This window comes from Theropithecus gelada, chromosome 12 (assembly GCF_003255815.1).
Source record: "Theropithecus gelada isolate Dixy chromosome 12, Tgel_1.0, whole genome shotgun sequence".
In the NCBI taxonomy this organism is placed as follows: Eukaryota; Metazoa; Chordata; class Mammalia; order Primates; family Cercopithecidae; genus Theropithecus; species Theropithecus gelada.
This window is the reverse complement of record NC_037680.1, coordinates 47365656-47391287: the sequence shown is the minus strand read 5'-3', so window position 1 is coordinate 47391287 and position 25632 is coordinate 47365656. Positions and strand designations below refer to the sequence as shown.

General features: G+C 40.7%; 1 protein-coding gene across 5 annotated transcripts in view; it reads right to left on the bottom strand.

Annotated features, from left to right (window-relative positions):
- The window catches only part of GORASP2 (golgi reassembly stacking protein 2), a 38568-nt gene that overhangs the window by 1838 nt on the left and 11098 nt on the right, over nt 1-25632 (bottom strand). For 3 of the 5 annotated variants that reach the window (XM_025403866.1, XM_025403869.1, XM_025403865.1), the window contains 8 exons: nt 18146-18226; nt 16834-17037; nt 15985-16071; nt 14799-14929; nt 11481-11613; nt 9703-9826; nt 4219-4305; nt 2743-2850 (listed from right to left, as the gene is read on the bottom strand). In XM_025403866.1, coding sequence (XP_025259651.1) covers nt 2743-2850; nt 4219-4305; nt 9703-9826; nt 11481-11613; nt 14799-14929; nt 15985-16071; nt 16834-17037; nt 18146-18226 — 955 coding nt within the window. Of the gene's footprint in view, nt 1-2742; nt 2851-4218; nt 4306-9702; nt 9827-11480; nt 11614-14798; nt 14930-15984; nt 16072-16833; nt 17063-18141; nt 18227-25632 lie in introns of all 5 variants that reach the window. The other 2 variants (XM_025403867.1, XM_025403868.1) reach the window with 2 other exon arrangements.

The window sequence follows — 25632 nt, the reverse complement described above, 5'->3', positions numbered from 1 at the left end:
TTTTTTTTGAGACGGAGTCTCGCTCTGTCGCCCAGGCTGGAGTGCAGTGGCCGGATCTCAGCTCACTGCAAGCTCCGCCTCCTGGGTTCACGCCATTCTCCCGCCTCAGCCTCCCGAGTAGCTGGGACCACAGGCGCCCGCCACCTCGCCCGGCTAATTTTTTGTATTTTTTAGTAGAGACGGGGTTTCACCGTGTTAGCCAGCATGGTCTCGATCTTCTGACCTCGTGATCCGCCCGTCTCGGCCTCCCAAAGTGCTGGGATTACAGGCTTGAGCCACCGCGCCCGGCCTACAGCTGCATTCTTGACAGACAACAGAGAGAGGTAGGCCACAACCCTCTTGCAAAGGCAGCAGAAGGGAGGGGCCTGGATTCTTGCCCTTTCCACTGTCCTCACCAGGGATACTCAGCCTTTGCTTAAAACCTGTGATTGATAACTATTACACTCAGTGGACTCATTATGATGATTTTAAAATGCAAGGCCAGGCGTGGTGGGTCACGCCTGTAACCCCAGCATTTTGGGAGGCCAAGGCGGGAGGATCACTTGAGCCCAGGAGTCGGCGACCAGCCTAGGCAACACGGCAAAACCTCGTCTCTACTAAAAAAAATACAAAAATTAGCTGGGCATGGTGGCACACATCTGTGGTCCCAGCTACTAGAGACTACAACGCCACTGAGGTGGGAGGACTGCTTGAACCCAGGAGGTGGAGGTTGCAGTGAAATGAGATTACACCACTGCACTCCAGCCTGAACAACAAAGTGAGACTCTGTCTCAAAAAAAAAAAAAAAAAAAAAAAAAAATTAAAATGCATAATGAAGGAAAGGAGAATTATTTCAAGAAACAAAGGAAAGGCAGGGTATAAAGCACAGGTTCAGGGCAACCACCAGCTGGTGAAACTACTCAGAGTCTGTCAAATTTAGGGAAGGGGCAGAGGAGGAGCCAAGAATACAGGGCACAAAAGGTGGGGTGAGCGCTGCAACAGTAAATGGTAGTTTGACTACTACTGGTACTTCATTTTTATTTTTATTTATTTATTTATTTTGAGACGGAGTCTCATTCTGTCACCCAGGCTGGAGTGTAGTGGTGCGATCTCAGCTCACTACAACCTCCACCTCCCGGGTTCAAGCGATTCTCCTGCCTCACTTTCCCGAGTAGCTGGGATTACAGGCACCTGCCACCATGCCCAGCTACTCTTTGTATTTTTAACAGAGACAGGGTTTCACCATGTTGGTCAGGCTGGTCTTGAACTCCTGACCTCAGGTGATCTACCCACTTTGGCCTCCCAAAGTGCTGGGATTATAGGCATGAGCCACTGTGCCTGGCCTAGTACTTCATTTTTAAACCTTTGGCCTGAAAACTAAGTAGGTTAAGGAATATATACAGATGTTGAGTGTTACAAGAGGGGTAATTATCATCTAGACAGAAACAAGACGGTGACGATGCACACCATGGTGCTGTAAGATCACTCACTGGCATCACTGATGGGCCAAACTACTGAGATGGCCTAGTCAGTCAGGCCTCCCAAAGGTTAAGGTATGCTGGGTGATCATTAACCATATGGACTCGTAGGACGCTGCTCCTTCATTTTCAGACAGAAAATCTGAGTGTAGACACTTGGAATATCTGCTACCTTAGACATGTCCAGCTAAAATTTCCCATAGTTTTAAGTATAAAAGCATTTATAAATAATGGAAGATATTCACGTTTGTTTTGTTTTTATAGATACACACTTTTTAAAAAAAGAAGAATATTGGCTGGGCACATTGGGAGGCCAAAGCAGGAAGATTGCCTGAGCCCAGGAGTTCAAGACCAGCCTGGGCAACATGGTGAAACCCAGTCTCTACAAAAATACAAAAAATTAGCCAGGTGTGGTGGTGTGTGCATGTAGTCCCAGCTACTTGGGAGGATGAGGTGAGAGGATGGCTTGATCCTGGGAGGTAGAGATTGCAATGAGCCCAGATCGCGCCACTGTACTTCAGCCTGGGTGATAAAGCAAGACTCTATCTCGAAAAAACTAAACTAAACAAAAAATACAAGCCCAGTCAGCTGAGCAGGGGAGACGTTTTATGGCATAATTTCTGGGCTTGGGCTACGCACAACAGGCTCCACTACTTCCCCAGTGGCAGCGGCTCCAAATATGAAGAGAATGGCCGGGAATTCACTCACCTCCACTAGGCAGCCTGCATACCTTCATTAAAGTCAATGCAGCAGGGTCACGCCACTGTGCTTTATTGCTACCCTGGCTTTTGAGGCTAAGCCATCAGGGTGCAGAGATAGGAGGAGGAGCGGGAGGAGGAGGAGAGGCAGCAGGGACTCAGAAACATTCTTCTTTCCTCTTAAGCTTTTTTTTTTTTTGAGATTAAGTCTTGCTCTATTGCCCAGGCTGGAGTGCAGTAGTGTGATTCTTCTGTCTCCGCCTCCTGCATAGCTGGGACTACAGGCACCTGCCACCATGCCTGGCTAATGTTTATATTTTTTCAGTAGAGACGGGGTTTTGCCATGTTGGCCAGGCTGGTCTTGAACTCCTAACCTCAGGTGATCCACTCACCTCGGCCTCCCAAAGTGCTGGGATTACAGGCATGATCCTCTTAAGCTTTTTAAACAAAAAAGATGAATATTTATTCGAAGTAGCTGAAATCTGTTAAACTGATTTGCTCTTTCCAGAAAAAATTGAGGAGGATGGGCATTCCTGAATAAAACTTTTATGAGAGAGAGTCCTAGGAGGGTGAGATCTGCAACATACCTGGGTTTACAAGTTCGGGTAAGCCAACCCCTGGCATGATGTGTGGTGCTGGGAGGTTGAGGTTGAGGCTGGGGAGGTTGGGCAGTCCTGCTGGTAAAGGCATCAGACCTGAAGAGAAGGCAGAAAAGAAAAAAAGGGAAATCACTTGACCTGGGGAAGAAATAAATCCTTGTGTATTAAAAACAATCCCAGCCACTTCTAAGTGACAGTACCAGAAGTCCACCTAATGTGTAGCAGTTTTGTATCATAATCATAATGCAACAAAATTTCACTTAACTGAAATATATTTCTCTACCTAAGTGATTAGATTAGGTGGCTAAATGGGTAAAGATGAAAATAAATAACTAATACTCTTAACACTCTGGAGTAAGAATGATGATGGCCCGAGTGACTTGGAGAAAAGGCTGATTTGTTTCAGTAGATATAGAAGACAATGAAACTGAATTTTTCTTTGATGGTTGAGGTTTACAGTCTCTATGACTTTTTAAATTTCTTATTCTGAAAAATATTTGCAGACTTACAGTTGCAAAAGTAGTAAAAAGAATCCACCTTTCACCCAAATTCCCATGTCCATGTATCAGCACACTTGCTTCATCATTCTGTGTGTGCACATATTTGGTTCATGGCTTAATATGCTTGGATAATGACACTTTTAGTCATACATTAAAAGCGCTCACAATGAAAGTATATTTGATCACTAAAATAATATTTGATTATTATTGGCTGGATAAAGGAACTTGGTCTTCACTGGGAATATGAAGAGAAAAACACAAAAATTTAATTTAATGTTAGAGCTACTAAAGACCAAATAAGAAGCCTTCTCTTCTAGGCTCCCACGAATGACTGTCAGGAAGTCCTCACTAAGGAGACAATGGAGAATGGACTTCTGCAGATTCCTTATTCCTGGCGTATGCTGCACTGTGGTACTGCAGGGGCAGCAGGTGGCCGCTGGCCAGGGTAAGGAGCACTACGCTCGGCAGCTAACTAGCTGGTAAATGGCACGCACCTGTAGTCCCAGCTACTCGGGAGGCTGAGGCAGGAGAATCGCTTGAACCTGGGAGGCAGAGGGTGCAGTGAGCTGAGATCGCGCCATTGCACTCCAGCCTGGGCAACAAGAGCGAAACTCTGCCTCAAAAAAAAGGGCTGGGCATAGTGGCTCATGCCTGTAATCCCAGCACTTTAGGAGGCAGAGGCGGGCGGGTCACCTGAGGTCAGGAGTTTGAGACCAGCCTGGCCAACATAGCAAAACCCCATCTCTACTAAAAATACAAAAAGTAGCTGGGTGTGGTGGCATGTGCCTGTCTACTAAGGAGAGCTGCCCTAGCTCTCATTTATCACAAACTTATTGTAGAGATAAATTGAGATTAAAAGACATAAAAAGTTACAACATAGGTAGAATATTTTTCATTGTTCTAAAGATGCAAATATCAGTAATACTGTTATCAACAGCCACATCTCTAGTCCCCTGGCGGTTACCTGGTAAAGTAGTAGCTGGGTTCATTGGTGGCACAGAAGTGAGGGACTGGTTTACTTGTGGTGGCAATAACGGTACTGTTGGTACACCTAAAAAGAAAGCACAATCTTTTCATCTCTAACAAATTTAGTTGACAAAAAATGAACAGAACACGTTAGGACAATCTGCAGTCCCTTCTTGCCCTGTGGTCAGGTCTTCATTTGGTCCCGATTTCCAGCTGCAACTGACTGTCCACCACCCTTTACTGCAGATCCACTAACTCTGCCCATGGCTCTCAACAAAGGCTGTTACCAGAGCCTGTGACAAGAGGGCAGGAGGCCGTGCAGTCCCACCCCAGCCCAGCTCACTGGACAAGAGGTTTACAACTGACCCAAGCAGGCCTGGATTAGAAAACTGTCTTAGACATTTGTATATGGGACACAAGGATTCTAGTCAATCTCAACTGGGCTCCTAAACTAAGATGCCATGTAAGTCGGGGGTTGCAGGGGGACCATGTGCCCTGTGAAACAGTGAATGCTGGTCTGTGAAAGAAGAGAATGACATAGGTGGCTTGAAAGAGACAAAAGAGCACATGAACCTCTAGGATGAAGAGAATGACTTGGCTTCCTGAATGTCCATTTCCTTTTGACCTTAGGTTCTGTGACAGTCCGTCGAAGTCTAACACATTTCCATGTGTACTAACATTAGCTTGAGGAGGTTATGTTCTTCATGTACAAGCCTTAGGATACCACCTAATCATGTTTACCACCTACCCCAGTGTGAGGTTTTGCTGATGTCGAAACAATAAATGAAAGCACATCTTTCACCTATTTAGCATTCATTTTCACTTATCTAGCACACAGATTTCAGATTTTGTCTTACAGATCTGCTTAAATATGGTAGCGGGAATAAATTGTGCCTAAAAGTATGAACCAACCATGCAGGCAGTCTATTATTTATTCATTTATCTACTTTTCTGTGGAATTCAGAGGCAAGCAAAAATAAGAAAAAAGTCTAACTGAAACACTGGCAAATGCTCTACTAGCTCCCAGACTGTATAATTTCACTCAAATATAAGAAGCTGTTTTCTAGTCTGTACCAAAGTGTTAGTGAGTGTGCACTTCGTAAGTGGTCAAACACAATAGCAATGCTATAATTTTTTTATATTTGTTTTGAAATCTCGGTTTTAAGAAAATAAAAGCAGCTTGGATTGGTTAAGCAAATTTCTTCTATTTCCCAATAAAATCTTTCACGTAAGTTTCTTTTCATTCCTTTGTTTGTTTGTTTGTTTGAGACGGAGTCTCCCTCTGTCACCCAGGCTGGAGTGCAGTGGCACAATCTCGGCTCACTGCAAGCTCCGCCTCCCGGGTTCACGCCATTCTCCTGCCTCAGCCTCTTGAGTAGCTGGGACTACAGGCGCCCGCCACCACACCCGGCTAATACTTTGTATTTTTAGTAGAGACGGGGTTTCACCATGTTAGCCAGGATGGTCTCGATTTCCTGACCTCGTGATCCGCCCGCGTTGGCTTCCCAAAGTGCTGGGATTACAGGCGTGAGCCACTGCATCCAGCTCTTTTCATTCTCAAAGGATAGATACATTCACAAGTCTCAAAAATAACTGACTAAATCTAAGCCAGGAATTCTAAATCTAGGGCCCATAAACGGGCTTCAGAAGGTCTGTGAAGCTCCTAAAATTGTATACAACAATTTTTGGAAGGCAGGTTCTTTACTTTCATCAGATTCTCAAAGGAGCTGAATGGACAGTTGAGTGTGGTCATTTGTTCAAGTTTTTTGGGGGGCACCTACTGTATGTTACGCATTGTTCTAGGCACTGAGGCACTTTACAACATGAGGAAACAGAAATCAGAACCTTCAGGAAATTTCCATTCTAATGAGGGGCAGGAAAAGGAAAGGAGAAAGATCAAATAAGTAAAATACATAGCATGTAAAATGGTGATACACTCGGGCCAGGCACGGTGGTTCATGCCTGTAATCCCAGCACTTTGGGAAGGTGAGGCAGGCGGGTCACCTGAGGTCAGTGGTTCAAGATCAGCTTGGGCAACATGGTGAAACCCTGTCTCTACTAAAAATACAAAATTAACTGGGCATGGTGGTGAGCACCTGTAATCCCAGCTACTTGGGAGGCTGAGGCAGGAGAATCACTTGAACCCGGGAGGTAGAGGTTGCAGTGAGCCAAGATCATGCCACTGCACTACAGCCTGGGCGACAGAGCAAGACTCCGTCTCAAAAAAAAAAAAAAGGAAAAAGGTGATACACTGCAGAAAAATCAAGCAGGTCACAATGATCAATGCCACTTCAAAATCGTAGTCATTTTCTAAAAAATTTTATAATCCAGAAATCTTCAAATCCACAAAAAAGTTTAAAAAGACATATACTTTTATTTCTCTACAGTTACTTTTATATCTCTACAGTTACATTATATGGGCTATTATATTACATTATGTTACAATGTATGGGCTAATTTGCAAGCAACGTAAGGAAAAGTGAAGATGGAGAAATGCCCATCAAAAAGTTGTTCCTCACGTGTTACGATGCTAGAATATTTTAGTCTTTTAAAATTTATTTACTCAAAAGTGATGACGTCAATTTCTTTCAGTCTCTTTTGAGCAATTCATGCTTTATTTACATTTGTCTTTAACCGTCAAGCAGCCATTTCTCTGCAGTGCCATAAGCCAGGGATCTCTGTGCATGTGCTTAAAAGACAATACAAGTATAACTACAATGTAATGAGAAAAGATTTAAAATGTCAAAGCGAAACTGGGGCTTGAAGAGACATGACAACTATCTCCTAAAATCAGAAGTGTATCTGGGGCCAGGCGCAATGGCTCATGCCTGTAATTCCAGCACTTTGGGAGGCTGAGGTGGGTGGATCACCTAAGGTCAGGAGTTCGAGACCAGCCCAAAATGGTGAAATGCCGTCTCTACTAAAAACACAAAAAATTAGCCAGGCATGGTGGTGCACGCCTGTAGTCCCAGCTACTCGGGAGGCTGAGGCAGGAGAATTGCTTGAACCCGGGAGGCAGAGGGTGCAGTGAGCTGAGATCGCGCCATTGTGCTACAGCCTGGGCAACTAGAGCGAAACTCTGCCTCAAAAAAAAGGGCCGGGCACAATGGCTCATGCCTGTAATCCCAGCACTTTGGGAGGCAGAGGCGGGTGGGTCACCTGGGGTCAGGAGTTTGAGACCAGCCTGGCCAACATAGCAAAACCCCATCTCTACTAAAAATACAAAAATTAGCTGGGTGTGGTGGCATGTGCCTATAATCAATCATGGCTACTTGGGGAGGCTGAGGCAGGAGAACTGCTTGAACCTGGGAGCCGGAGGTTGCAGTGGGCAAAGATAGTGCCACTGCACTCCAGCCTGCCTGGGCAACAGAGTGAGACTCTGTCTAAAAAATAAAAAGTACAATAATAAAAAAAAAAGCATCTGGAACACGCTTACTCTAAAACAAATACGAGTAATTCAGACTCAGAATGGGCTGCTGCCTTGGGAAGTACACTACCCTACCCCTTACTAAGTCTATTCAGGAATAAACCAGAGAATTATGTGATGAGATGTAGGCAAAAAATTGTAATATCATAAAAAGGACATACTGCTTGAATGAAATAAACTCTAAATTCCCTTTCAACTCTATGATTAGAGACTGATGACATTAATATTTAATTTCATCTAGGAAATATTCTAAAACTGGATTGTGGTGATGACTGCACAATTCTATGAATATACTAAAAATTATTTAGTTGTTTACTTATTGTGAATTAACTTATGGCATGCAAATTATTTATCGATAAAGCTGGAAAAAAAGAAAACCAGCAAAGAAGGCAAAGGTAAGTATATCCCAATATTGATAATTGATAAAATTGGGTGATGGGGTTCATTATACAATTCCAGCTCTTTTGTGTAAGTTTGAAATTTTAAATTTCATCTGGAGAAATAAAACCAGGACTAAAGAGCTGGGATGAGAACCTAGGAGACCAATTATAGACACCAAACTGTCAACCTTACTACTGCATCTTGGTAGGCTGTTTTAAGTCCATTACAGAACAAAGTGGGATATAAACAAATGGTGAATATAAATATTTAAGAGAGCCCAGGAACAAAAGGTAATAATGAGGCTAGCAGCCATGGCTCGCACCTGTAATTCCAACAATTTGGGAGGCCAAGGCAGGATGATCACTTGAGGCCAGGACTTAGAGACCAGCCTGGGCAACAGAGAGACCTAATCCCTACAAAAACATGAAAACTAAAAACTTTAGAAAAACTGATAATGGGTACAGAGTTTCTTTTGATGTGATAAATTATTCTGAAACTGATTGAGGTTATTGGTTGTACAACTCAACAAATACACTAAAAAAATACTGGATTGTATACTTTAAGCAGGTGAATTGTATGGTAATATGCATTTTATCTTTAGAAAGCTATCAAAAATAAATAAATAAAACACAAAATAAACAAAAAGGACTATATCAGGTAGAACAAGGGATGAAGAAAAGGAAAGAGGCTAGGTACAGTGGCTCATGCTTGTAATCCCAGCACTTTGGGAGGCCGAGGAGGGCAGATCACCTGAGATCAGGAGTTCAAGACCAGCCTGGGCAATGTGGCGAACTCTGTCTCTACTAAAAATACAAAAATTGGTCGCCGTATGGTGGCACGTGCCTGTAATCCCTGACACTCATGAGACTGAGGCATAAGAATCGCTTGAACCCGGGAGGCAGAGGTTGCAGTAAGCCAAGACCATGCCATTGCACTCCAGCCTGGGCAAAAAGAGTGAAACTCTGTTTCAAAAAAAAAAAAGAAAAGGAAGGAGACAGGCACATGTCCCCTAAGCAAGACTGAGCTCCTCAGAAAGGAGCTCCTACTCACTTTTGCATCCCCAGTGCCTACTACTTCAGAAACACGCAAATGTGTTGAGTAACCAGAGCAGTTAAACAGAATTTCAAGTCAAGAGTTCTGGCTTTACAAGTTGTAGAATCTAAGGAAAGCTCAGGGTCTAAAATATGCAGGGAAGACTTTTAAGCCCCATGTGTATCCACATGGTGATTTAGAACAAGCTTTCACAGCCAGTACCTGTCAACACAGAGTATATATGCAGTTTTCAAGGTACACTGGCATTAATTTTTTAAATTCTTTTTTTTGAGACAGGGTCTCACTCTGTCAACCAGGCTGGAATGCAGTGGCACAATCACAGCTCACTGCCGCCACAACCTCCGAGGCTCAAGCAATCCTCCCATCTCAGCCTCTCGAGTAGCTGGGACTACAGGTGCACACCACACCGGCTAATTAAAAAAAAATTTTTTTTGGAGAGACAGGGTTCCACTGTATTGCCCACACTGGTCTAGAATTCCTGAGCTCAACCAATCCTCCAGTCTTGGCCTCCAAAAGTGCTGGGATTACAGGTGTGAGCCACTGTGTCTGGTCAATTTTTAAAATTCTATGCAATAATATTACATAAAATAGACTCAAAACAGAATATATTTTTCTGCACACCTGTACTGAGAACACTACTGACAGCTGGTGGAGTTGAGCTAATAGAAAGTCCAGCCAGACTCTGTTCAATTCCTGTAGTTCCTGGTGGTGACAAAGACGGGGGATTAACTGAGGACAGCTGGACCTTCCAAAAAGAGAAAAAAAAAACACGAAGATTACTTAAGTTTATTTAAAAGAAAATATAAATATTGGCTCTTACCTGCCCTGCAGATACATATTTGGTTCACATATGAGCTGTCATAAGCTTCATTTGGCACATCTGCCTCCAGACCCTCCCTCCTAATTTTGGTACATGTCACGGCCCATGTACTGTAAGCATCTCTCTGTCCTGTCACTTCTAGTCTTGGGACACATGGCTTCTACCCCAAGTTGCACACACTGCTCTTGATACTTCCACACTAGAAGAGATTCTACTCTCTCCTCTTTCCTTACCACCTGGAAATCATTTTATTCAACCTTTAAACCACCACTGCTTTCCTCTTCTGTCTGAATTCCCAGCTGGTTTATTTGTTTTAACTTTCACTGCTCAGGAAAGAAATCAGCTGGAAGTCTTAATACATGATAGACTTCTCAAGATTTCCAACCTCATGAGTGCATTTAATATTCTTCTCATCAGTGAATAAATGTAGCAGGCAGATCTCCACTTTTCAGGAGAAGAAAAAAAGGAGTCTATATGGACTCTACAGATGGGTGGTTTCATTTCTGAATAATCCACCGTCTGCAGCAGCTCCAGTGCCCTTCAGTACATTCCGAGACAACCTGTATTCCGACCCTTTGCCTAGCTGCTAGTCACTCTCTCATCTTCTCAGACTACCCAAAGAGGTTCAACTGGGAAAGCCCTGATTAGGGCCAGTGGATATGGTGGCTGGGGTCTGAACATGTAACTATATTGGCTCTGGCCATGAGCCAATGTTGGAGGTGAAACTTCCCAGCAGCTCTTCTTTCCTTCCTCTAGAATTGAAGATGGCCAAACTGTGTAGACAAAACCACAGTGGCAGCAGCCCTGTTTTTACAACAGCAGCATTTTCTTTTTTGGGTGTTTGGTTTTTATTTAGTTATGCAGACAAGAGTTAACTGCCCTGAGATGCCTCCTTAAGAAACATTCAAAAACCCTATAAGCCTGTTCAAATCTCTCTTATTCCTTGAAAAGTCTTACTTTGATGCTATAATAGCCCCTTCACTCCCCTCATGACCCCCACACACATAGCTCTCCTTGTTTTCTCAATCCTTTCTTGAAACAATAAGCAACAGCTAGCAGCACCTTTTTACCTATTCACTCTGCTGACCTGCAATTTGCATTTGTCCCCTGGCAAGTCTCTGAAATTGCTCTTGCCCAGGACATGGTTTTTTCACTCCTTTCACCTAACTTCTCTGCAGTACCTGACATGGCCGACTGTGTCCGATTTCTTGAAGCTTGGTTTTCCCTCTGGCCTCCTGCTGACCTTCCTTTGCTAGATCTCTGCCCATCCAGATTTTCAAGATGGCGACCCGCCCAGACCCAGTCCCTAGCTGTACAGCTGTCCTAACAGCCACTGGGTTACATTACCCTCTCTTTGCTGATGATTCCCACATCTGCATCTCTAGCCCTGTCCTTTTTCCTATAACCCAGACTCATGTATCTCACCTCTATCTAGGTATCTTACCGGAACCTCAAATTTAACACAATCAATACTTAACTCATCGTCTACCCTATTTCAGTGCTACTGCCATATACACTAAACACATGACTTGTTTTGGTAAAAACTTTATGATATACTCAGGTAAGAATGTGACCTTACCTCTGTAAACCCATCTTTAAGAGGTGTAATAGGTGTACCAGCCATTTGTCCTGGAAGAGAAATTTTCTTTCCTTCTTCAAACGGGCGTGTAGGTATTCGATGCAAATAACCATATCCAATGCCACATCCTAGGCTATAAAAACATTTTTTTCTTAACATTGTTATCAATCACAGCTTGTATTTCTTTGAGGTGTTTTTTTTTTTTAGGGGGGGTAACCCAAGAGCATAGATTCAAGTTGCCCTGAACATGCACTCCCTTCTTTGAGATTTTAAGATAAAAACAAATTTCTATTCTTTTAGATAATGTCATCTAAGCAGAGGTCCCAGACCACCCCACAGAAAACAGCACCCTTCCCTCCACTGTGGATACCACCCTTACTCCTTTATTTTTCAAGCATTCATCACCATCCAACACACTGCATATTTATTTACTATCTATCTCCCCCAACAAAATGTTAAGATCCTTAAGGACAGAGACCTTGTCTGTTAACTGCCTCCATAGCTGCTGGCACATGGCAGACATTTGATGATTATTTGCTAAATGAATGACATATATACAGCCTTTCCACTGAAGAGCTCTAAGCACTTCTGCATGATGACATCATTTACACATTCCATAGTTCTCTTTCAGAACCCTGACACAAATCAGTCATGTATGTTCAACCCAGATTGAACATACTTCTATTTCATCCTCCCACTGCCACCAGAGGCATTTTTCTAGTAAGATGTGATCACATTGCTTCTTTCTAGTCTGATGTCTTCTCAACATTCCTTTCTCTTTCCTCCCTTTGGGGAATTACTTCTCTGCTGTTGTGTGCAGTGCTGGTAGGACTGTCAATCAGAGTGTCTGCCCTGCCCAAACCAAGGGCATGGCTCATGGTCAAAGCCAGGCCAATTTCTCTTGCCCATGGCTGCAAACCTTGGGAGTCAGAGAAAAAACAAAAATGGCTTTAGTAGAATGAATGCTGATGACATTGCCAAATACTTCTTCCTATCTAAATCCCTAGAGGTTTTCTGAGTCCTGTCCTTTCTACATCTGGTTCTTAAGCTGTTTCCTTGATTATATGAGCTAATCCATATCAATAAGTATGTTACCTGCTTATGATGGTGACAGCTGGTTTTTACCATTTGAACCCAAAACCCCCTACTGATACAATTATCACAGCCTCAACTGCTCAAAATATATCAGAAGTCCGGACCGTGGTATTTAAGGCTCTCTACAATCAGGTTCCGACTTATGTTTCCATCATGATGGCTTTTATTTCCCAAACAACTTGACACTTTCGGAGTAGGCCATGCATGAATATCTCTGTGCCTTTCTCCTGCCACACCATCTATTGTCTCCACTGCCACCAAAAGCTGGGTGAGCAGGCAGTGGCCAACTGCAGCTCTTTTTAATTAATTATTTATTTACGAGACAATTTATTATTCTGTTGCCCAGGCTGTAGTGCAGTGGCATGATCTTGGCTCACTGCAATCTCTGCCTCCTGGGCTCAAGCAATCCTCCCACCTCAGCTTCCTGAGTAGCTGGGACTACAGGCGCGTACCACCACGTCCGGCTAATTTTTGTATTTTTTGTAGAGACAAGGGTTCATCAGGTTGCCCAGGCTGGTACTGAACTCCTGAGTTCAAGTGATCCACCTGCCTCAGCCTCCCAAAGCGGTAGCATTACAGGCGTGAGCCACCATGCCAGGCCTAGCTCCTCTTTAACCAGTCTGATGTGCACAATGATGCTTCATCTTATGGTTATTTGTTCCTTCTTCTCTCACAATCAAAACTGCAATTCAGCCAGGCATGGAGGCTCACACCTGTAATCCCAGGACTTTGGGAGGCCAAGGTGGGAAGATTGCTTGAAGTGAGGAGTTCAAGACTAGCCTGGCAAACAAAGCAAGGCCCCATCTCTAAAAAAGAGTTTCTACATTAAACGAGTACAGTGTGTACACCTGTAGTCCCAGGTACTCAGGAAGCTGAGGCAGGAGGACAGCTTGAGCCCAGGAGTTAAAGGCTGCAGTGAATTATGATTGTGCTCCAGCGGAGACAGCAAGATCCTGTCTCCAAACAAACAAAACCCTGCAATTCTCACTAGACTGGATCTCACATAGATTTAGAGAAATAATTTATATTATTTAGATTAAATAATTTATATTAACCAATTATGGCCTTTCAGCGGTAGCTACATTTGAAAACAAGGTGCTTATTGATCAAAGTAATTAAGTGGTAATAGACAATGCACTTGAGGCAACAGCAAGACCTTGGCCAAACGTAAAGATAGCCTAAGAATGAAATTAAGAGAAATAAGATTTAATAAATGAAATGTGGTCAGCCTCTGAGGAAGGAATTAAAGAGGCACAAAAAGACCAGATGCAAGGTCAGAGGCAGACTGAGGAAAATGTTCTGTATGGGCCTAGCTAATGCAATGGCCAATTGACAGTATTAAACACATCAAAAGAAAAAAATGTCTTCCAAAGAATGTAGCCAAATTTAGTTAACATAATTAAAAATGAAAGAATATGTGATGTTCTTTGCCGTTGGTCTTCACTGTCCACAGAATCTCTTCCTCCAGTTGATTCCATGCTTACCAGGCACTCCTGTGGTACTAATCTGACTTGAGTATTCTTCTAACTGGAGAGGGGGTATTTTTCTACTGCAAACTGAAAATTTGCTATTCAAATAAATACAGCAGCTTCTCTGCAAATTTAGTTTATATGAGGAAGTGCCTCTTCTAATGAATAAATTTTGAATGCCTCGAGTAGATCATATTTCTGGGCATTTACAAACCTGGGCAATGGACAATGATAATTTGATCAAGTACTGCCCCAGATAGGCCAGACTCTTGGATGACACATCTATCTTACTTTTCTCAAACTGCAACAAGTTAGAATACTTGTGGCAAAACATTCAGCTGGAGAATCTCAGGTAGTGTCCGTAAAGATACTGTGAGCAAATGGAGGCTTTTCCTGCCTGCAGCAACTAAGTTATCCTTTTCCCAGCATGGGATTAGAACTTTTGAAAACATGTGGAAAGTTTCCAAATTCTAGGCTTTTCTACAATTATGGCTTATGTTCAATAATTTCTCAAATTAAAAAAGAAATGCTGTTAGCTCTTAGGTCAGTAAAGAAAAGGACTATAGTATGTATACTATGTTCCTTAGATATGTACTTTAAAAAAATTGATTTCAATATTCTAGACTAGCTCTTCCCTTTTTTAAGAGGAGTCTTACAATAAACCAATAACTTCTTTCAAAATAAAAATAATGTTTACAACATATCTGACTGGTATGTTTAAGCAGTCATAACTTAGTCTAAAAAATGACCTTACCTGCCTTCTCCACCCCATGCAGAATTTGGTGTAATAATCACTTCTCGACAGTTATCAGTGTCTGTGTTGTACACATAAAGTTTCAATGGTTTTGCTTCATGTGTTTCAATAAGGCTGAATAGATCTTCAGACTGCAAAAGTGTCACAGGAGGAAAATGTTTCATGTTACTGTACTTTGGAACAGTGTGTCTCAAACCTGGCTACTATCAGAATCACCTGAGAAACCTAAGAAAAAAATATGGATTCTGGGCCCTGCCCTAGACATAAAAATCACTTCTTAAAACCAATACACCAAGCAGGTTTAATTCAATATATTAATTCAAGCAAAGCCTACTTACTACATACAAGGCTTTATGGCCAGTTCCTTAAGATCTAGTTGGCACTCTTAGTACAATTCTTTTATACCCAAGTTCTACATATTCTGCTTTTACTTCCCATTATTGAGACCTGGTTGTCTGGGCACCTTATTTCTCACTCTTTTTTTTTTTTTTGGAGACAGGGTCTCTCTAACTGTTGCCTGGGCTAGAATGCAGTGTCATGATTTTGGCTCACTGCAGCCTCAACCTCTCAGGCTCAAGTGATCCTTCCACCTCAGCCTCCCAGGTAGCTGGGACTACAGGCATGCACCACCATGCCTGGTTAATTTTTGTATTTGTTGTAGAGACAAGGTCTCACTACAAGGTCCCAGACTGGTCTCGAACTCCTGAGCTCAAGTAATTCTCCCATCTCAGGCTCCCAAAGTGCTGAGATGACAAGCATGAGCCACTGTGCCCAGCCTTTTCTCTCATTTTTGATTTAGCAATGTATACTTCTGCTAGCTAACAGACAAGGAAAAGGATCTACTATAGCTGCGCGAATGCTGTCACTGAACAAAAAGGGGAAGAGCAAATGAAATCAATGAACAATTGAAAATGAGAATTTGATTTAGACTTGAGGTATGCAGAGATTTCTGTATACTACACACAAAATCTGTGCAATTGCCGCACAGTATGTGTTTTCCCTCACAGCTATACCTAATAAGACACCTACCAGATGTTCCATTTAACACCCTGAGGCATAAGTTATTCTTGATCGGCAAAGACTGAAATTTTAACTCTAAATGCAAAGCATGCAAATATCTTTCCCAACTCAAGCATCGATGAGAAAATTTTATATAGTTTTCACTATGAATAAACACACGAATTACCTCATTCATGACTGTATCTGCTCCAATGATATAATCACTGTGTGGTCTAAGACCTGCCAGTGCTGCAGGAGAATTTGATTCCACTTCCTAGAATGACACAAACACATACCCTAAAATTAGCATATATAATCTTCCAAGGTTTAGTCACAATTTTTTTTTTTTTTTTTTTTTTTTTGAGACGGAGTCTCGCTCTGTCACCCAGGCTGGAATGCAGTGGCCGGATCTCAGCTCACTGCAAGCTCCGCCTCCCGGGTTTACGCCATTCTCCTGCCTCAGCCTCCCGAGTAGCTGGGACTACAGGCGCCCGCCACCTCGCCCGGCTAGTTTTTTGTATTTTTAGTAGAGACGGGGTTTCACCGTATTAGCCAGGATGGTCTCGATCTCCTGACCTCGTGATCCGCCCGTCTCGGCCTCCCAAAGTGCTGGGATTACAGGCTTGAGCCACCGCGCCCGGCCCACAATTTTTAATTATATTGATTTTTTAAATCTGTATACTTCTATCTTGCTAGAGATGTGTCATATGTCAGAAACTACAAAATATATTTTAAACTTCTGAGCAAAAAAATTACATAATATTTAATATTTAAAATATTTTTGTAGCTATCTACTCTAACACATCTCATAATGAATAAATCATTAGAAAAAGTTCTTGAACTTCTACATTTCCTTCTCTTCCTCAACTTAAAAAAAAATTGTTCCACATTTAAAAAGCAATGAATGCTGATTTTTGGTAAAAACTGCCTAATAATAATATCCTTATAATCTTATTAAGCCAGAAACAACCATTGTTAAAACATCTTTCCACACTGCTTCACGAACCTCCAGTAACAGTTCACAGTTGATACCTACCAACACATGCCAAACATTTTCATTTGCCCCATCAAAGCTGCAGAAACGAATGCTCACTCCCAATAAGCCCTGGCCGCCCCACAGGTTACTTGGTGTGACTGAGGTCTCTCGCAGCTCCAACGTTTTGCTGCTATAGATAAGCATTTTTACAGGCTTTTCAACGTTTGCTTTCAGCAGATCCTTAAGAGTGTCATTGTCTTTATTCTGTGAACATATAGAAATCACATTCCTTAGTAAATAAAAATTTAATGTTAGCTTAAGCATCCTATGGCCCTTAAAGAGTAATATTAATAATCAACATAAATAAAACATTCAACAAAGGTTTCACCAACATTTAAATTTTCCTCTATGTAAAAGGAATGTCACGAAATTAAGAACAACTCTTATGTTAGCAACAACTTGAAACTGACTTTTTTCTAATAGCTCACTATGGATTATGGAATTTGCAACCCAACATTACTTAGAATGATCTAGGGCTTCAATGTGTAAAAACAAAATATGCCATAAAAAGTCACATTACTAACGAAGTTGTGATAACTTTGATTATAAAAATCTAAAACATTTACTGGGGTTAACGTTTAATTTTGGACTCTATTTCTAACTACATACTTTATTTAGAAAGTAGAAACAGTATATTAAGTATTTCATTTCATAAATAAAGGCCAGATGACATATAAATAAAGGCCAACATCCGGCCTTTATTTGTATGTCAGAGATGTTATAAGTAATGAACAAAAACTTCAGACTGTTATGAAAAATTAAACCAAGTGGCTACTGTCCTAAGAATTTGCTGAGATTATGTAATTTCCTTATCTTAGAACTTTATTATGGGTAAACTCTAAAAAAGGTATAAAAAGTGGTTTTAATTTTGTACTTTGGAGCATGTCTCTCTGTCTGGTTCTAATAACATTATTTGTATATTGTGAAACTTAGCACCAAGAGAACTGACAATTTGAGAGAATGAGATGAGAGAATGAATCTTTCTACTAATTCGTTTGTCAATAACCAACAGAAGTCTGACACCTTTAAAAAGCAATCTTTTACATCTTATTTCTTTCTGCTTATGAAAATTAAATATTTAACATATAAAAGACTCCACTGATTCTGGAGACTTCCCTAAGATAATCAGTGGAGCATAAGGTATAATATTCTAGATATTTCAATGTTTTTAATACATGATTATTTCTATAAACTGGCATCATACCATACAGAATGATTGTAACTAATAAACACCCATCTCAGATCATCTAAAAAATTCCATTTTTGAGATATTACAAATACTATAGAGAAAACTACAAAAAGTTGAACTTACTAATCTTGAACCATTAATAGAAACAATAAAATCAAAGAAAGGCTCCAATCCAGCTCTGTGTCCTGGGGAATTTTCTTGTACCTGCGGAAACAAAAACAACAAAAATAAAAAATGTAAAGCTTAGGTGAAAATTGTAAGCCAAGTATCTCTTTTCAGTAAAAATAGACCAATTTCATTAATAATGAAATATAGTATACGCTACTTCTCTCATTTCTCTTCATCTCTCCCCAATAATGCCTGTCCAGCTCCCTAAACTCTACCCTTTCTTTAAGTTCATCTTCTATTTATATTTTTATTTTATTTCTTTGAGATAGACTCTACCTGTGTTGCCCAGGCTGGAGTGCAGTGGCACAATCTCGGTTCACTGCAACCTCTGCCTCCCGATTCAAGCGATTCTCGTGCCTCAGCCTCCCGAGTACCTGGGATGACTATAGGCGCACACCACCATGTCCGACTAATTTTTGTATTTTTTGTAGAGACAGGGTTTCGCCTTATTGCCCAGGCTGGTTTTGAACTCCTGGGCTCCAGCGATCCACATGCCTCAACCTCCCAAAGTGCTGGGATTACAGGCGTGAGCCACTGCACCGGGCCTAGTTCATCTTCTATACGAGGTTTTCCCTCTGTGGTTCTATTTCCATACCACTTTCTCCTTTTTTTGGGGAGAAAGGGGCTAATCCTCTCAGCAATTAGGGGACACAGCAGACAGTCACTACAATTAAGCGACAAATTCAAGCAATTATTCCTTGACTACTAGTAGCAAGGCACCACTCAGTTACAAAGTGAATATAGGCACATAGTCACCTATGTCAAGACATTTATAATCTGTTGAGGAATAGGTGAGAAGAGGAAGGGGCAATGCATACACAGCCCTCTAATCACTATAATGTAAGACCAAACAGGCTAAGGGCTATTTGGTGTAAGGTTCTAAGGGAAAGAAGAAGCTTCAGACATAAAAAGTGACAATGAATTGTGGTTTAAAAAGAGGGTAGAACATTCAAAGGTAAAGATAGTCAAGGGGGTAGGAAGGACATCTGAAAATGGACAAAACAATATGAGCAAACACCTGAAGCAGGAGTCTGAAGAATGGGGATCATAGCATGTGTAGCTAGACGACAGGGTAGTGGACAGAAATAGAGAATTATAGACTTTGAAAACTAGGATTAACCCAGAAATCCTCTAATCCAGGGATCTTAAATTGAGGTCTGTGGATGGCTTCAGAGAATACTACAGCTCCTGAAATTACACACAATCTTTTATATGGATAAGCAGTTTTCAGGGTGTAAATATTGCTGGCTTTCATTAGATTCTCAAAGGATTTCTCCATGACTCCAAGAAGGTTTAAAAACCATGGATTTTGTGCAATTCTTTCATTTGATAGGTTAAAAAAAAAAATACCGTGTCTTGCTTATGATTCCGTAGCTGCCTAATGGTGGAAGTGAAACTCAAAAATCCATCTTTTTTATTTTTATTTTTTGAGACATGAGTCTTACTCTGCTGCCCAGGCTGGAGTGCAGTGGCACAATCTCGGCTCATTGCAACCTCCACCTCCCGGGTTCAAGCGATTCTTGTGCCTCAGCTTCCCAAGTAGCTGGGATTACAGGTGGGCACCACCACACCAGCCTAATTTTTTTTTTTTTTTTTTGGTAGAGGCAGGGTTTCACCATGTTGGCCAGGTTGATCTCAAACTCCTGGCCTCAAATGATCTGCCCGCCTCGGCCTCCCAATGTGTTGGGATTACAGGTGTGAGCCACTGCACACGGCCAAAAGTCCATCCTGAAACTATTAGTCCAACAGAAGGCTAGAAAGAAGGAGTAGAGCTACATTTATTGGCCTTTAAATGAAAGAGTGAGATTACTTTTAATATAATTCATAAGTTTATAGAATGAAAAAGATTACCTAGCTTCTCAACAACTCAAATGTTTATCATCCCATATTTGATAATGGACTGTCAAATTTTCAAAATGTACAGTAGTAAAATGTTAGTAGCTAGTAACAGAAACATGACAAAAAAGCAAAAAACAAATATAATCCATTCTGCATTTTTTTTCCAAAATATTTTCCTGTCTAAGGAATTTTTATTCTGCTTGATATTATTAAGTGCTGTCAAAACTATTCCATGGCCAGGCGCAGTGGCTCATGCCTATAATCCCAGCACTTTGGGAGGCCGAGGCAGGAGGATTGGAGTCCAGGAGTTTGAGACCAGCCTGAGTAATATAGGGAGACCCCTGTTTCTACAAAAAAATTAGCCAGGTATCAGGGTGTGCTTCTGTAGTCCCAGCTACCTGGAAGGCTGAGCTGGGAGGATCACTTGCACCCAGGAGGCTGAGGCTGTGATGAGTGAGTCTAGGTTGCACCACTGCACTCCGGCATAGGCGACAGGGTGAAACCCTGTCTCAAAACAAAACAAAATAGGAAAAAAAAAAAAAAAAAACCCTACTCCACAAGAACAAAAGTTTGCACTGATATTTATATAGGTTGATTTTCTATAATAGTCCAAATAGTTCTATAGTCAGTTTTGCAAATAACACCAGCAAATGACAGATACATTCAACCATACACAAAGCTACAGCTATTTATATAGTAACAAGTCATTTTAATACTTTCAAAATGGAACCCAGATTGTTCCTAAAATACATCCCTCTAATACCAGTGTCAATCAGAATTGTTCATTACCTCTTAATGTTGTTACCTTTTATTATTTTAAGCCAAATTATAGTATTGTCTCAGAAGAAGTAAAACTTGATATTCTTCTTTTGTTACAGTAAAGAATAATTGCCCTATATAGACAGTTCAATGTCTAACTCCCTAAAACTGTTTGATCATGTTTTTATGTTTTCCTGCAAATTTGGGACCAAATCATTTTTGTAAATTAAATAAGTTAAATATCAAAGGTATTTATTAAATGTCTTCAGTTTCTTTTTCTTTTTTTTGAGACAGGGTCCCACTCTGTCGCTCAGGCTGTAGTGCACTGGTGCATTCATAGCTTACTCCTGGCCTCCCAAGTAGCTGGGACTACATGTGTGCACCACCATGCCCAGCTAATTTTTAAATTTTTTCTAGTGCACCACCATGCTCAGCTAATTTTTTAACTTTTTGTAGAGCTGGGGGTCTTGCTATGTTGCCAAGGCAGGTCTCAAACTCCTAGTCTCAAGCGATCCTCCCATCTCAGCCTCCCAAAGCACTAGGATCCCAAAGCAAGTCACCATACCCAGTTTTTAGTTGCTGTATACTCAGTTTTCTATGGGAGTTATTTCATATTCTACATGTTATCAAATAAAATGGCTAGGGCTCAAAATAGCATATTTCTTCTCAAATGGCAACTCTGAAAGGTAAAGAAGTGGCTGCCTGGAGTCACAAGAAAAGTGAGGTCAAGTCACAGCTATTTGGGACAAAGTCAGATTAACTAGATGTGAAATGCCTATTAGTTGGTTATCAATTAGATGTGAAAGACCTCAGGTGTGAAAGGGGATGAACAGCACAGATCCTTAGGCGCCTCCTCAGAGTGGAGTTTCTCATCTAATAAAGTCCACATCTAATCATCTAATTCTCTGAATCTGAATGTTTCCAAAGAACTATTAATAGCATTTTATCTAGAACCCAACTAGGTCACTGATCAATTTCAGACTTTGCCACTAAAACTGCCAGAAGTTTACCTTTTAGTTATAAAGGGCCAAAGACAGAACTTTTATAACGTAATCACTCATTTAGAAAGCTGACCCTACATGCTGATTCTTATCAGGCCACCCTTATAAAGTTTAAAGTATAAACTTTACAGTATAAAGCTTAAACTATTTGTCTGAAATGGTAATTTTCCAATATCAGAAGTATTTTTCCTATAATTCAAAAAGGATTTGGCCGGGCGCTGTGGCTCAAGCCTGTAATCCCAGCACTTTGGGAGGCCGAGGCGTGTGGATCACAAGGTCAGGAGATCGAGACCATCCTGGCTAACACCGTGAAACCCCGTCTCTACTAAAAAAATACAAAAAACTAGCCGGGCGTGGTGGCGGGCGCCTGTAGTCCCAGCTACTTGGGAGGCTGAGGCAGGAGAATGGCGTGAACCCGGGGGGCGGAGCTTGCAGTGAGCCGAGATTGCGCCACTGCACTCCAGCCTGGGGCACAGAGCAAGACTCCGTCTCAAAAAAAAAAAAAAAAAAAAAAAAGGATTCAATAGCTAACTTTGAATTCTAAAATAAACTTGATCCTTTCCCTAGCTCTATTTTTCTATTTCATTTGTTACTAACATCGATTTCCTTTGTTTCTAATGGTCCTTGAAATTAACTTCTTTCCTTAATTTATTTACATCATTAGTATCTGTACAATTACGTCAGGTAGGTATCTTAATTACTGCTAGGAAGTCAGCAGAGGGTGCCCTAGAAAAATGCTCTCTTTGACCCTAATATACCTAAAGGAAATTTCCTATATTTTGTAGCATGGAAAATATGATCTACAACATAGCAAACCAAACACTGACACAAGTTTCTCTTGCAGTGTTATCCACTGACAAGAATCTCCTGGCACCTAATCTCTCAAGCATCAGATTACCACTTCAATACTTTCTATCCCCTATGAGAGCTCCTGATTATTAATTTATCTTCTGCTTTCTTCAAGTCATCTTAACTAAAAGTCTATATATACTTGGCTCCACAGACCATTTAACATTTATTACTGGGCCAAATATCAAAGCAATTTACGATGAACAGGTTAAATTTGTAAATTTAATAATTAAGGCCAGGCACGGCGGCTCACACTTGTTATCCCAGCACTTTGGGAGGCAGAGGTAAGAGGATCTCCTGAGGCTAGGAGTTCAAAACCAGCTTGGGCAACAAAGTGAGACTGTCTCTACAAGCATTTTTTAAAAAATTAGCCAGGCCTAGTGGCACATGCCTGTAGTACCAGCTACTCAGGAAGCTAAGGCAGGAGTATTGCTCGAGCCCAGGAGGTCGAGACTACAGTGAGTCATGATCACGCCACTGCACTCCAGCCTGGGCGACAGAGCAAGACCCCATCTCACAAATAAATAAGATTTTATAAGATTATATACAGTGAAAAAATAATAGACTTTTAGAGACAGACTGAGTTGGTTTTAAGCCATGATTTTGCCCACTTATGAGCTGTGTGAGCTTGGTAAAGTTTATTTACCACTCTGGGCCTCAATTTTCTCATTTGCAAGTAAGGGATAACGCCATCTACTTCACAAGAATGTCGTAAAGATTCGATGAGTTAAGTTTATGAAATGCCTAGCTAAGTCTCAAGCCTATGATAGAAGGCCAAGAAATCTTAAGCTCATCCTCCTAACTCTGCAATCACCATCTGAGGGTAAATCTTTATAGCTAACCAATTCCTGGACACATCATTATTTTTGCAACCATATTAAATACCTTTTACTCTTAAAAAGAAAAAATAAGACTTGTAAAAATGTTAGCAGGAAAGAGAGACAAACCATTTTTTCAAATGTTGCCTCCCACAAATCAATTCCAGATGGATGGTAGATCTAAAGGTCAAGGGTAAAACAATAAACCCTGTAGAGAAAAACGGAAGAGAATATCTTTGAGACCTTCAAGTTTGCAAGGCTTCCTAATAAACTGGACACAAAATGCACTAACCATAAACTAAAATAAATTGATAAAGTGAACTACACTAAGAACTTCTGCTCATCAAAAGGTATAATTAAGAAAGTAAAAAGATATAATACATATCCAACAAAGAATCTGTATCCAGAACAAATCTTGAACTGCTGTAAAGCATTAAGAAAGATGGACGATAAAACCACAAGATACAATTTCTTTTCCACTGGAATGACTACAATTGAAAAGAAAGTAACAAGCATTGGCAAGGATGTGGAAAAAATGGAACACTCATACATTTGCTGGTGGGAATGGTGTAGCCGCTGTGAAAAACAGTTTGGCAGATCCTCAAAATGTTACACACAAAGTTATCAAATGATCCAGCAATTCCACTCCAGGTATACAGACAACCAAGCAAAATGAAAATATATCTCCATGCAAAAACCTGTACACAAATTTCATAGCAGCATTATTCATAATATCCCTAACGTAGAAACAGCCCAAATGTCCCCCAACTGATAAATGGATAAACAAGATGTGGTATATCCATAAGAAAGGATGAAGTAGTAATGCACGCTATGACATGGAAAAATCTTGAAAACATTAACACTAAGTGAGAGAAGTTAGTCACAGAAGACTACATATTGTTTGATTCCATTAATATGAAATGTCATAATAGACAAATCCATAGAGACAGAAAGCAGATTAGTTGTTATGAGGGGTTGTGGGTGGAAGAATGGGGGAATGGCTACTAATACATATGGGTTTCTTTCCGGAGTAATAAACAGTTTCTGGAATTAGGCAGTGGTGATGGTTGTACAACTCTACGAACATATTAAAAAGCCACCAAATTGTATACTTCAAAAGTCTGAACTTTCTGGTATGTAGCTTTTATCACAATAAAGTTGCTTAAAACAGAAAAAAGACAACCCAATAGAGAAATGGGGGAAAGATTTTAGCAAACACTAAACAAAATAGGATACTGAAGTAATAAAGAAATATGAAAATGTGCTCAACTTCAATGGTCATCAAGGAAATGCAAATTAAAACCACAATGCTACTACACACCTATCAGAATGACCGAAATTAAAAAGATGAAAAATATTAAGTGTGAGTGAGGATGTAGGACATTTAGAAACCTCAATTACTGCTGGTTAGAATGCAAACTAGTAAATGACTTGGCAATATCTATTAATATTGAAAATATGCACACCTTTTGACCGTATATTCCAGCCTTAAGTATATACCCAACAGAAATGGGTATACATATGTTCTCTAAAAGAAATACACTATACTGTTCATAGTACTACTATTTATAAAAGTCCCAAACTGAAAACTACAAAAATGCCCATCAACAGGTTAATAAATATTGGCATATTATCTCAATGGCACCAAATACATTAATGACATGAAAGGTCTACAATAATACACATGAATAAATTTCACAAGCAATATCTGAGCAAAAGAAGCCAGACACAAATGAGTACGTAGCACGTGGTTCCCCTTATACAAAGAACAACAGCCCAAACTAACCTATGCTGTTAGAAATCAGGATAGTATTCATCCTGTGGAGGTGGGGGTTGTGCAGGATGTCACTGGAAAGGGATAAGAGGCTGGTTACAGTAAGTGTGTTGTTTGTGAAAATTCACAAAGCTATACACTTGTGTGTACTCTTTTAATATAAAGTCTTAAGAGATGCTCCCTGTATCAAAACAAGTATATTGAGGTTGCCTTTTTTCCAATGCCCTTTTTTCCAATTCTTCTTAGGGCCACATGATTTACTTTGCTCAATTAAGAAACATAATAAAGCAGCTGAAAATACTAAAGAGCAATTATGCTTACAAAATAATAATTAAAAAAGATATATTACCAAAACATGGACAGGTAGAAGAAATTATGAACACACTAACTGGCAGTTGTAAG